Here is a 12,435-nt window from a genome sequence, read left to right as displayed (position 1 = left end):
CTAATCTTTGAGTACTTTCTTGCTTTATTGGCATAAAATGGACCAGGCTCACCTTGTACTTTCCTTGACGTAGGCATGCAGTCAGCTAATTCTCCAAGGAGTCCTGATACCTTGTAGTGGGGACTGGTACTTAGAAACCAAGATACAGAGGTAAGGGTATTTGCTGCAACTGTGGTATTACTATTCTGGTCCCTTTCAAAGGAAAGTGGTAGGAAATATACATTTTTAAAAATAATGAATTTATACTGAATCTCCAATTCAAATCAACATTTGATCTTTGGGAGGCTGAGGTGGGTGGATCACTTGAGGCCAGGAGTTCAACACCAGCCTGGCCAACATGGTGAAACCCTGTCACTACTAAAAATAGAAAAATTAGCCGGGTATGGTGGTGTGCACTTGTAATCCCAGCTACTAGGGAGGCTGGGGCAGGAGAATCACTTGAATCCAGGAGGTGGAGGTTGCAGTGAGCTGAGATTGTGCCACGGCACTCCAGCCTGGGTGACAGAGCAAGACTCTGTCTAAATAAAATAAAATAAATATTTGAAGGGTTTTTCTTCATCTTCCTCATTTCATATTCATAATCTCCTCTCTTCAATCAGTGATGTTGTTTAGAACCAGGGTTCCAGCAGAGGATTATGTTCAAAAGTTACTTGAATTAAATACTTTTCTTGGTATGGTTGTTATTACTTTGATATACAGATAGATTTACTTTTTTTTTTTTTTTTTTAATTTTGAGATGGAGTTTCATTCTTGTTGCCCAGGCTGGAGTGCAATGGCGTGATCTTGGCTCACTGCAACCTCCGCCTCCCAGGTTCAATCAATTCTCCTGCCTCAGCCTCCTGAGTAGCTGGGATTACAGATGCCTGGCACCACGCCTGGCCACTTTTTTGTATTTTTAGCAGAGGCGGGGTTTTGCCATGTTGGCCAGGCTGGGCTGGTCTTGAACTCCTGACCTCAGGTGATACGCCCGCCTCAGCCTCCCAAAGTGTTGCGATTACAGGCAGGAATCACTGTGCTCGGCCCCCCACTTTTTTTTTTTTTTTTTTTTGAGATGGAGTTTCTCTTTGTCGCCCACCTGGAGTGCAATGGTACGATCTTGGCTCACTGCAACCTCTGCCTCCTGGGTTTAAGCGATTCTCTTGCCTCAGTCTCCTGAGTAGCTGGGATTATAGGCATGCGCCACCATGCCCAGCTAATTTTTGTATTTTTAGTAGAGACGGAATTTCACCATGTTGGTAGGGCTGGTCTCGAACTCCTGACTTCGTGATCTGCCTGCCTCGGCCTCCCAAAGTGCTGGGATTACAGGCGTGAGCCACTGCACCCGGCCTAGATTCACTTTTTTTGGTTTGTATTTAATTTAGTTTTTTCCCTCCTTTATTTAATTTTTGAATACATAAAATATCTACATAGTTCAAAAGTCAAAACTACATTAAAAATGTATATAACCTTTTATCTGAATTGAGCAAACAAAACGGCTACATAACCAGGTGTTTTCTCCTTGTATATGTGTGTACACATACAAAATCACTAATTTTCTATTTTTAGTTTGTAATTTGAACCCAAGTCCACGAAGAAAAGAGATAATATCTCTATGTTACTTTTTTTTTTTTTTTTGAGACAGAGTCTTGCTCTGTTGCCTAGGCTGGCTGGAGTTCAGTGGTGCGATCTTGGCTCACTGCACGCTCTGCCTCCCGGGTTCACGCCATTCTCCTGCCTCAGCCTCCCAAGTAGCTGGGACTACAGGTGGCTGCCACCACATCTGGCTAATTTCTGTATTTTTTTAAATAGAGGCGGGGGTTCCACCGTGTTAGCAAGGATGGTCTTGATATCCTGACCTCGTGATCCGCCTGCCTTGGCCTCCCAAAGTGCTGGGATTACAGGCGTGAGCCACTGCACCCGGCCACTTTTTTTTTTTTTTTTTTTTTTTAAATAGACAAAGTCTCACTACCTCACTCAGGCTGGAGTGCAATGGTGTGATCATGGCTCAGTGTAACCCTGAACTCCTGGGCTCAGGCAATCCTCCTGCTCAGCCTCCTGAGTAGCTGAGACTACAGACATGCACAACCATGCTGGCTGTTTTTTTAAAAAACTGTTTTGGTAGAGACAGAGTGTCACTATTTTACCCAGGCTGGTCTTGAACTCCTGCAAGGAGTTTTGGGCTTCCTAAGTGCTGGGATTACAGGTTGAGCCACCACATCCGACCCTTCTCTATGTTCTCTGTGCCATTTCTTTCACACTTTAATACAAGGATGTTAAGAGAATCTTGGCTACCATCCTTCAATGGATGAGAATGTGAATGTATCAAAACAAAATGCCTCAAAACGGTACATGATGGGGTCTTCTTGGTGATTTTTACAGAGCATCAAAAGCACTTCGGCCAGGCGTGGTGGCTCACGCCTGTAATCCCAGCACTTTGGGAGGCCAAGGCAGGCAGATCACGAGGTCAGGAGATTAAGAACATCCTGGCTAACACGTTGAAACCCTGTCTCTACTAAAAATACAAAAAAAAAATTAGCCAGGCGTGGTGGTGGGCGCCTGTAGTCCCAGCTACTCAGGAGGCTGAGGCAGGAGAATGGCGTGAACCTAGGAGGCGGAGCTTGCAGTGAGCCACTGCACTCCAGCCTGGATGACAGAGTGAGACTCCGTCTCAAAAAAAAAAAAAAGCACTTCAAAAACTGTTGTTTTTTTTTTTTCCAATATATTTTTTCTTTTTTGAGATGGAGTATCACTATATTGTCCAGGCTGGTCTCAAACTCCTGACTCGAGATCCTCCCACCTCAGCCACCCAAAATGCTGAGATTACAGACATGAGCCATTGGGGCTAGCCTTTTTTTTTTTTTTTAAAGAGATGCAGTCTTGCTCTGTCTCTCAGGCTGTGGAATGCACTGACACAATCATAGCTCACTGCAGCCTCCAATTCCTGGATTCAAGTGATCCTCCCTTCTCAGTCTCCCGAGTAGCTGGGACTACAGCTGCGTGCCACCGCACCTGGCTCAAAAACTGACTTCTCCAAATGTTCAGGTCTTAGATACAGTAGAAAGACTCTGTGGGCCACAGACAGAGTGCTGTATCTGAGAAAGCAACTGGACTTGCAGAGTGAATCTATAGATTACCTGGTGACAATCCCATTTTCTGCAAGAATGAAGGCTGCAGCAGGATTGGCAGCCCTGATGAGGCTCTGCAGCTGAACAAGGAGAGGGTGCCGCTGCTCCGTGGTGTGACTGGTGAATACCACATTACTCACCAGGCCTGGGAATAAAACCAAGGACAGTTTAGCCTTCACAGTCCTGGTTAGGGGTGAGGGCTCACACAAACGTGAGCCCTTGCTCCATCCCCTAATCATGCCTTCCAGTAGTCTCCTGATGAAGACAACCCTTACACCCCAACACCAACATACACAGCTATCATTCTCTTCCCGCTTCCCAGCACTGCCACCTCTTGGAATGAATAGCTTCAAGTCTGTAGCTGCCTTACTTCCTAACCCCTAACTTCCTCTATCTTTTTTTTTTTTTTTTTTTAAAGACGGTGTCTCACTCTGTCGCCCAGGCTGGAGTGCAGTGGTATGATCTCAGCTTACTGCAACATCCGCCTCCAGGGTTCAAGCAATTCTCCTGCCTCAGCCTCCTGAGTAGCAGGAATTACAGGAACCGCAACTATGCCTGGCTAATTTTTGTATTTTTAGTAGAGACGGGGTTTCACCATGTTGGCCAGGCCGGTCTCGAACTCCTGACCTCAGGTGATCAGCCCACCTCAGCCTCCCAAAGTGCTGGGATTACAGACATGAGCCATCGCACCCTGCCTCCTCTATTATTTTAATTCTGGTATCTGGCTGATACTTGGAGTTCTTAGTCAAAGGGCCTTTCCACACCTCCTGTATTTAGCATCATCAGGAACTGGTGCCATTTACCTTCACCAGTTCAGAACAACACAATGATCAAAAACTCACCATATAACAGGGGTTATTCATTATATCCTCAAAGAGTGCACCACCAAGATACTGTGCACAGGGAGTCACATGATTCCAAGATAAATGCTAACAGGTTTTAGTCACGTGGTAAGAAAGGGTGGCCCATGTAAGAAGAGGTTGCAGGGTGGGCCATGATCACTCCCAACTTTTGGTGAAAATACAGAAGTAAAATTCACAGGACCACAGAGAATTTGGAAATCAGGAAACTTACCACACTTCACCACCCCAAGATAATTATAATACCCCTTCCATATTCATTCCTATTTTAACACAGTTATAATCATAGCATATATATAAGATTATTTATTTTGCATTTTTGTTATTCAATAATTTTTATTTACTTCTTTTTTTTTTGAGACGGAGTTTCACTCTTGTTGCCCAGGCTGGAGTGCAATGTTGCAATCTCAGCTCACTACAATCTCCACCTCCCATGTTCAAGGAATTCTCCTGCCTCAGCCTCCTAAGTAGCTGGGATTACTGGTGTGTGCCACCACGCCCAGCTTATTTTGTATTTTTAGTAGAGATAGGGTTTCTCCACGTTGGTCAGGCTGGTCTTGAACTCCCGACCTCGTGATCTGCCTGCCTCGGCCTCCCAAAGTGCTGGGATTACAGGTGTGAGCCACTACACCCAGCCGTACTTCTTAATATTGTAGAAAATTTCAAACACTTACACAACTAGAAAAATAGTAGAATGAACTCCCATCACCTGGTTTCAGGAACTACCAACACTCAGCTAATCGTATTTCATCTACACTCCACCCAGCTCATCCCCGGCTCCCCTGCTGTATGATTTTGAAGTCAATCCCAGATATCCAATTATTTCAAACAAAAATACTTCAACGTGTATTTCCATAATAGAAGGACTCTAAAAATATTAACAATGAACTCCTTAATATAAAAAAATCCAGTCTGTGTTCAAATTTCTCTGTCTTATAAATGTTTTCTTAGTTAATAATTTTTGAATCAGGAACCAAAGGAAGTCTACATATTATATATATTTATATATTCAGTGGCTCACTGAAGCATTGACCTCCTGGGCTCAAGCAATCCTCCTGCCTCAGCCTCCTGTGTAGCTGGGACCACAGGTGTGCATGCCACCATGCTTGGCTAATTTTTTAATTTTTTTAGACACTGGGTCTCATTTTGTTGCCCAGGCTGGTCTCAAACTCCTGGGCTCAAGTGATCCTCATGCCCTGGCCTCCTCTAAAGTGCTGGGATTATGGGCGTGAGCCACGGCACCCAGCTTCATTAGGATTTTCAGTTCCTCTAGTGGTCACTTTTATATCTTTAAAGAGTATACTTAACCCTTTATAACTTGATTTAACAGCTTTAAACTTTATCAATCTCCCATTCTGAAAGATGTAAAGAGTATCTCTCCTCTGCTTATTTTTTATAAAATATAATTTCATAGATAGGCTTTCAACATTTATATTCTATTTTGTAATAGAATTCTCACAGGTGTTATAATTCTATACTTAAAAAGATTCAATGCTCATCACCAACCCATTTACTAATAGAGAGTAGTTTTATTTTTTTTTTTAATTATTATTTTTTGAGATGGAGTTTTGCTCTTGTTGCCCTGGCTGGAGTGCAATGGTGCAATCTCGGCTCACCGCAACCTCCACCTCCTGGGTTCAAGTGATTCCCCTGCCTCAGACACTCCTGGCCTCCCGAGTAGCTGGGATTACACGCATGCACCAACATGCCGGGCTAATTTTATATTTTTTAGTAGAGATGGAGTTTCTCCATGTTGGTCAGGCTGGTCTCGAACTCCTGACCTCAGGTGATCTGCCTGCCTCAGCCTCCCAAAGTGCTGTGATTACAGGCGTGAGCCACCGCGCCTGGTGAGAGTAGTTTTATAAACAAATAGTTCTTAAGTGAATATCTCTAAATTATGGAGATTTCTGCTTTCCTAAGTGACCTTGTAATTGCAGAATCCTAAATAATGAATATTCAGTAATGAAGACTCTATACTGATACTATTTACTTCAGTCAAGTGTTAAGTTAAAAAAATTAGCTGTATTCAGTTATTGAGGGCAAAACTCAGAACATATAGAAAGTGTGTTAGGCTGTTTTGGGGTTGCTGTAAAGAAATACCTGAGGCTAATTTATAAAGAACTTTTAGCTTAATTGGCTAAAGGTTCTGCAGGCTTTCCAGGAAGCGTGGCGCTGGCATCGGCTTCTGGGGAGGCCTCAGGAAGCTTAAGATCATGGTAGAAGGCCTGGGAGCCAGCACATCACAGTGGTGAGGGCAGGAGCAAGAAGGGGCGGGGGAGGTGCCACACTCCTTTAAACAACCAGGTCTCCTGTGAACTCAGAGTTAAGAACTCACTCACTATCACAAGGACAGCACCAAGCCATTCATGAGGGATCTCCCCCATGACCCAAACAGCTCCCACTAGGCCCCACTTTCAACACTGGGGATTATGTTTCAACATGAGATTTGGAGGGGACAAACATCTAATTTATATCAGAAGGGTTCACAAAGAAAATCAAATAATTCCTTTCCTCTCCAGACACCTAAATTCCCTTCCCTGGAGGCAACTGCAGTTATCAGATTCTTACCTCTTCTTCCAGATCTGCTGAGTATATACAAAAGTGTTGAGTATAATTTTTTCCACAAGTAGTGACACATTACACTGTTCTGCACCTTTTCCCCCCACTTACTCCCTTTACTTTTTAATTTTGGTAAAGCTTACATCTTCCTTCAAATCTTTCTTAACATCTTATCATCCTAGTCCTCCCCTCATGCCATCCTGCTCTCTCCCCTTCTCTGAACTAAAAAAAGAAGGAAAAAAGTTCTTTTGAATAACACAGGTGGCACTTAAAACATAGGACTTATATTCTTTTTTTTTTTTTTTTGAGACAGAGTCTCACTGGGTCGCCCAGGCTGCAGTGCAGTGGTGTGATCTCGGCTCGTTGCAACCTCCACCTCCCGGGTTCAAGCAATTCTCCTGCCTCAGCCTCCTGAGTAGCTGGAATTACAGGCACACACCACTGCACCCGTTTAATTTTTGTACTTTTAGTAGACAGAGGGTTTCACCATGTTGGCCAGGCTGGTCTTAAACTCCTGACCTCAGGTGATCCACCTGCCTTGGCCTCCCAAAGTGCTGGGATTGCCCGTGTGAGCCACTGCGCCTGGCCTGGACTTAGATTATTTATCTTCTTCCTCTATGGGAAAAACTACCATAATGTAAAGACTAAGGCATTTAGAGCCAGGCGAACCTGAGTTTGAATTTTGAGTACCGCTAATTACTAATGGGTGATACTAGACAAATTGCTCTACTTTCTCTCTGAAACCAAATATCTTCCTCTGTAAGATGGGAACCGTAACACATCACTCTAGGTTATCAATAAAACCGAGGCTTATCATAGGGCCTACAGAGAGTAAGAATCCATGAAATACAATCTATCGTCTCCACCACTACCACTATCAGCACTGTCAACTGAGCATCAGCCTGAGAATTAGACTTCTCCCTGTACATAGAGGGGCTTGTCAGACAGTGGCTGTGGCATTGGGTCTTGGCCATATCAACCACTGGGAAACTAAGTCATACAATTTCCACAAGCGAAGGAAGCTACACTCATGGTTTAGATGGGGGGAAAGGAATAGTTTGAAGGCAGATTCCAGGACCCCTGACCCCCTGCCTCTAGTCTCTTCCTTCCTCTTACCAGTAACACCTGTGAAAAAAGTGTCCCCAAACTCTCAAGACTGAATCTAACCTCACAAATCCATCTGGATGCATTCCATTCAAGATCATGGAACAGGGCTTAGGAGCGTGCATGCCAATAGTCCCTGCGACAATGAGGAAAGGGCCCACACAAAGGCTAAGCTATGTGCCTGGGGCCAAAGACCTTCCGGAGTTAGGACTTGCCTGCTAAGCACAGAAGCTGCTTCCTAAGTGCTTACTTACCATTTTGGATCCATTCCTTGGTTCTGAGACATGAGACCTACTCTTTTAAGGTATCTGTAAGTAAAAATTTTCGGCCAGGCGTGTTGGCTCATGCCTGTAATCCCAGCACTTTGGGAGGCTGAGATGGGCAGATCATGAGGTCAGGAGATCAAGACCATCCTGGCTAACACGGTGAAACCCCGTCTCCACTAAAAATACAAAAAATTAGCCGGGTGTGGTGGCAGGCACCTGTAGTCCCAGCTACTTAGGAGGCTGAGGCAAGAGAATGGCATGAACCTGGCAGGCGGAGCTTGCAGTGAGCCGAGATTGCACCACTGCACTCCAGCCTGGGGGACAGAGTGAGACTCCATCTCAAAAAAATAAAATAAAATAAAATAAAATAAAATAAATTTTTTTTTCCTCCTCCCTCCTCCTCCTGGGGCTCACCAAGCCCCAGTTCTCCTCTTGGAGGCACCACTGATAACTAGTGTTTGGGTATACTTCCTCAGATGGTCTAGGCATGCAAGTGCAAATATGTAGGAATATACAGAATCACGTTTTCTTTTCTTCTTTTTTTTTTTTTGAGACAGAGTCTTGCTCTAGTACCCAAGGCTGGAGTGTAGTGGCACGATCTTGGTTCACTGCAACCTCTGCTTCTGGGGCTCAAGTGATCCTCCCACTTTAGCCTCCCAAGTAGCTGGGGCTACAGGCATGTGCTACCACACCCAGCTAATTTTTGTATTCTTTGTAGAGACAGGGTTTCGCCATGTTGTCCAGGCTAGTTTTGAACTCCTGAGCTCAAGTGATTCAACCTGCCTTGGCCTCCCAAAGTGCTGGCAATACAGGCATGAGCCACTGTGCCCAGCTCACTTTTCTTAAGCATTCAAAACCTCTAACCTTAGCCAGGCACAGTGGCTCATGCCTATAATCTCAGCACTTTGGGAGGCCAAGGCGGGTGGATCACCTGAGGTCAGGAGTTTGAGACCAGCCTGGCCAACATAGTAAAACCCCATCTCTACTAAAAACACAAAAAATTAGCTGGGCGTGGCGGCGGGCGCCCATAATTCCCAGCTACTCGGGAAGCTGAGGCAGGAGAATTGCTTGAACCAGGGAAGCAGAGGTTGCGGTGAGCCAAGATCACGCCATGGCACTCCAGCCTGGGCAACAAGGGTGAAACTCTCTCTCAAAACAAAAACAAAAACAAGAACAAAAATCCTCTGGCCGGGCGTGGTAGCTCACGCCTGTAATCCTAGCACTTTGGGAGGCCGAGGTGGGTGGATCATGAGGTCAGGAGTTCAAGACCAGTCTGACCAACATGGTGAAATCCTATCTCTACTAAAAATACAAAAATTAGCCAGGTGTGGTGGTGTGCGCCTGTAATCCCAGCTACTCAGGAGGCTGAGACAGGAGAATCACTCAAACCCGGGAGGCAAAGTTTGCAGTGAGTTGAGATTGCACCACTGCACTCCAGCCTGGGTGACAGAGCGATATTCCGTCTCAACAACCACCACCACCACCACCACCACCACCATCTCTATCCTCAAGGTCTTTGTGGATGACCTAGTTGTGGTAACAGCACATAACTAAACCAATTCAAAGGAAGAATTCATCAACATCTTGTTTATTCTATTTTGAAAGGGTTCCTCACATACCCTTTCTGTTAAGAAGCTTTAATATTAAGATGAAACTCCTAAAACAGTGTCAGAAAAACCTCTAACCAAGGTGACACTGGTGATTTACATGAGGGGCAAGCAATAGTTTGAAGGCAGATTCCAGGACCCCTGGTCCCCTGCCTCTAGTCTTTGGTACCTGTGTTCACATGGCCATTTGGAAAGGTCACTCTGCAGTGCACTCTGGAGGCTGCAGATGAGGCAGCAAAGCCAACCTGGAAAGCTTGATGCCAGAATCCCACGCCCTGGTGCAGCCACAGAAAGTAGGGCCTCTGGAAACTGAGTAAGGCAAAGTCAGGAGGCCAAGTCCAAAATGTGGCACAGTGGGGAGGCAAGCAGGATCTTAGAAGGCTCAGCACATTCTAGAGATGGCAGACATGGGAGCCATATCCTACGAAGGGCCTGCCAGATTCCCAGGGTGGAAGGCAAGAAGAGCTCTGGCAGGTCTGGCAGTGAAGAGCCAGCAAAGGTTGAGGGAAGATCTATAAATACCCTAGGACTCTGTTTGGTATCTTCTTGGGCAAAAGAAACCAAAGTGTCAGACTAGTGCAAATGTGGCCATATGAGCAGTGGTGCACCAGGGTCACAAGCACAGGCCTGGCCTGCCCAAGAAAAGGCTGGGATCTGGGTCTCTGACAGACACAACTTGTACAAAGTCCTGTCTGCTGCACATGTACCATATGGACAAAGCTTGTGGGGCTGGGATTCTAGGTCAGGAACTGGGCACAGAAAGGGGGCTTTGCTTTATAGGGAAACAAGCAAGAGGATTATCCCCAGCATTCCTTAGGCCAGCTATGTAAACTGCCACCTGCCAAGAGGAAATGCCATCTGTGAGGCAGGTATAGCAGTTATCTGGAGCACAGGGTGAAGAGGCCACAGTGAGTGGTTCCACCTTGTTTGGGCCAGCAGCTTCCTTCTGTTCTGTATCAAGGAGTGGACAGCCAGATTTGGCCAAGGTCTTACCAGTCTGGGCTGTGAGCGAGCAGGCAGCCTGGCCTATCCTATTGCCAAGAGCAGAGAAACATCCCTATTGTCTGGCTGACCATCCCAGTCTGGGCTAAAGCATTCCAGAAGCCCAGCAGAAAACAAAGGTGACTTCTTCTATCTACAGATGCTTTTAAAAGCAGGCCATGACAGTAAAGTATCTCCACTTTGCTCTCACACCAGCATTATAATGAGTCTTACTTGCTGTTTAAGCACTGAGATTATTTCTCAGTCCTTTGATTTCTATAATACACATTGTCTTGGGGCTGCAACATAGTCCTTTTCTAACTGGAAAATAATCTCTTATGAATCGGGTAGCCTGACTCATGAACAGGAGCAAAGGGAGGAAATATGCTCCCTTAGGACATGAAGTATTTGTCTACTGCTGGCAGATCCCACCTCCAAGCCAGCTACCAAATCTCCTAGGAGAAAAGAAATACTTGCCTTTTATCTCCTCCCTCCCCAGACAGCCCATGCCCACGGCAAGCCTGGTCAAGCCAGTCCACAGGGTCCCATGGGCCCAGAAGCAAGGCACTGTCACTCCATGAGCCCCTTGGAGGAGTTCCGAAAACAGCATATGTGGCCTGAAGGTGATCAGCACACTTCTGATCACACCCCTAGCTCTACACAAGCACAAAGTTTAACACACATTGTCTTTGCACAATGAGTTGAAAGGCAGTATAAATGAAACATGCCTACCAAGTGCCAGAGAGAACAGTCTGTTTTGGCCTCAAAGGGTTCAGACTAAAAGGGGCTTTCCTCTTGTGAGACAAGCCCAGGGCTGCCCCTGATTCAATGATGATGAAAACAGAACACTTCCCCAAGGCTCTCTGCCAGGGAAGCCCCACCATCTGTGCTTGTTCCTCATGCAAAAAAGAAGAGGGACACTGAGGGAGAATGCCAAGGAGCTGAGGTGCACTAGGGTGCCAATCATCACACGGTGGACAAGGGGCTCTGAAAGGAAAAGAAGCCTCCAGCATTTACAAGAATAAGGCAGGGCCTGAGGCTGGACAGGTCAGCAAGTCCTAGGCACACCTGATGGTCAATACTGCCCCCTAGGCAAACACTTCCTCAACTTCACCTGCTTCCAACTAAAGCCCTTCTCAAGGAGGACACTGCTTCTCTGAGTCAATCTTCACTTCCAGTCTGGGCTCTGGACCCTAGCCCTTCCTTCTCAGGGGTCCCCTCTATCAAACCTAGTATCTCCTTGCAGCCCACAGGCTTTCTCAGCAGCAAATAAGGAGGAACTGATCATTCAGAAATGACAATTCTTGGAAGTATTCTCTAGCCATCTTCCTTTTTACAGCCCCAAGCACTCTAGAATATCATCTGCACCTGCTGGCTTCCAGTATCTCACTTGGCCACTGGTCCACTTGGAGCTGGCTTCAGCCCTCACCTCTCCACTCAGATCCTCCTACTCAGGTCATCAGGGTCCTTCTCACTTGCAGAGCCAGTGGGCTTTTCTCTGTTCTTCCCTCAAGGTCTCTGTAGCATTAGACATCGTGGATCTCTTTTTCTCCTTCCTCAATGTCTCAGGCAATGCTCTTCCCTGCTTCTTCTCTTTCTGTGTCCTGGAACCTCCACCCTCACCCCATCTCTAGCCTTCTAATCTTTTCAGCTCTATACCTGGATACTGGCTGACTACAGTCCATGCCATTAACTTTGACCATGACTTCCAAATAGGTATCTTAGGATGAGACAGCCCTCCTTGGTTATCTCCTGGACCTATGTTTTCTCCTGTGCTTTCTATTTCAAGGACAGGTACCACCAACCTTCCTAATCTCCTAAGCTAGAAACCTAGGAGTCATCCTAGATACCTCTTTTTTCAACGCATGCCCCACATCTAGTCTGTCACCAGATCCTATTGACCCAACCTCCACAAAATCTCCTTAATCTACCTGGGGTGGATACTGTGGATGGA

The 12,435-nt window shown here is 45.9% G+C and overlaps 1 protein-coding gene across 7 annotated transcripts in view; it reads right to left on the bottom strand.

Moving 5' to 3' along the window:
• The window catches only part of DNAAF9 (dynein axonemal assembly factor 9), a 159,713-nt gene that overhangs the window by 17,645 nt on the left and 129,633 nt on the right, over positions 1-12,435 (bottom strand). For all 7 annotated transcript variants that reach the window (XM_024238872.3, XM_054542069.2, XM_063720724.1 and 4 more), the window contains one exon: positions 3,114-3,249. In XM_024238872.3, coding sequence (XP_024094640.2) covers positions 3,114-3,249 — 136 coding nt within the window. The remainder of the gene's footprint in view (positions 1-3,113; positions 3,250-12,435) is intronic.

This window comes from Pongo abelii, chromosome 21 (assembly GCF_028885655.2).
Source record: "Pongo abelii isolate AG06213 chromosome 21, NHGRI_mPonAbe1-v2.0_pri, whole genome shotgun sequence".
Taxonomy (NCBI): domain Eukaryota; kingdom Metazoa; phylum Chordata; class Mammalia; order Primates; family Hominidae; genus Pongo; species Pongo abelii.
This window is presented reverse-complemented; position numbering and strand designations above follow the sequence as displayed.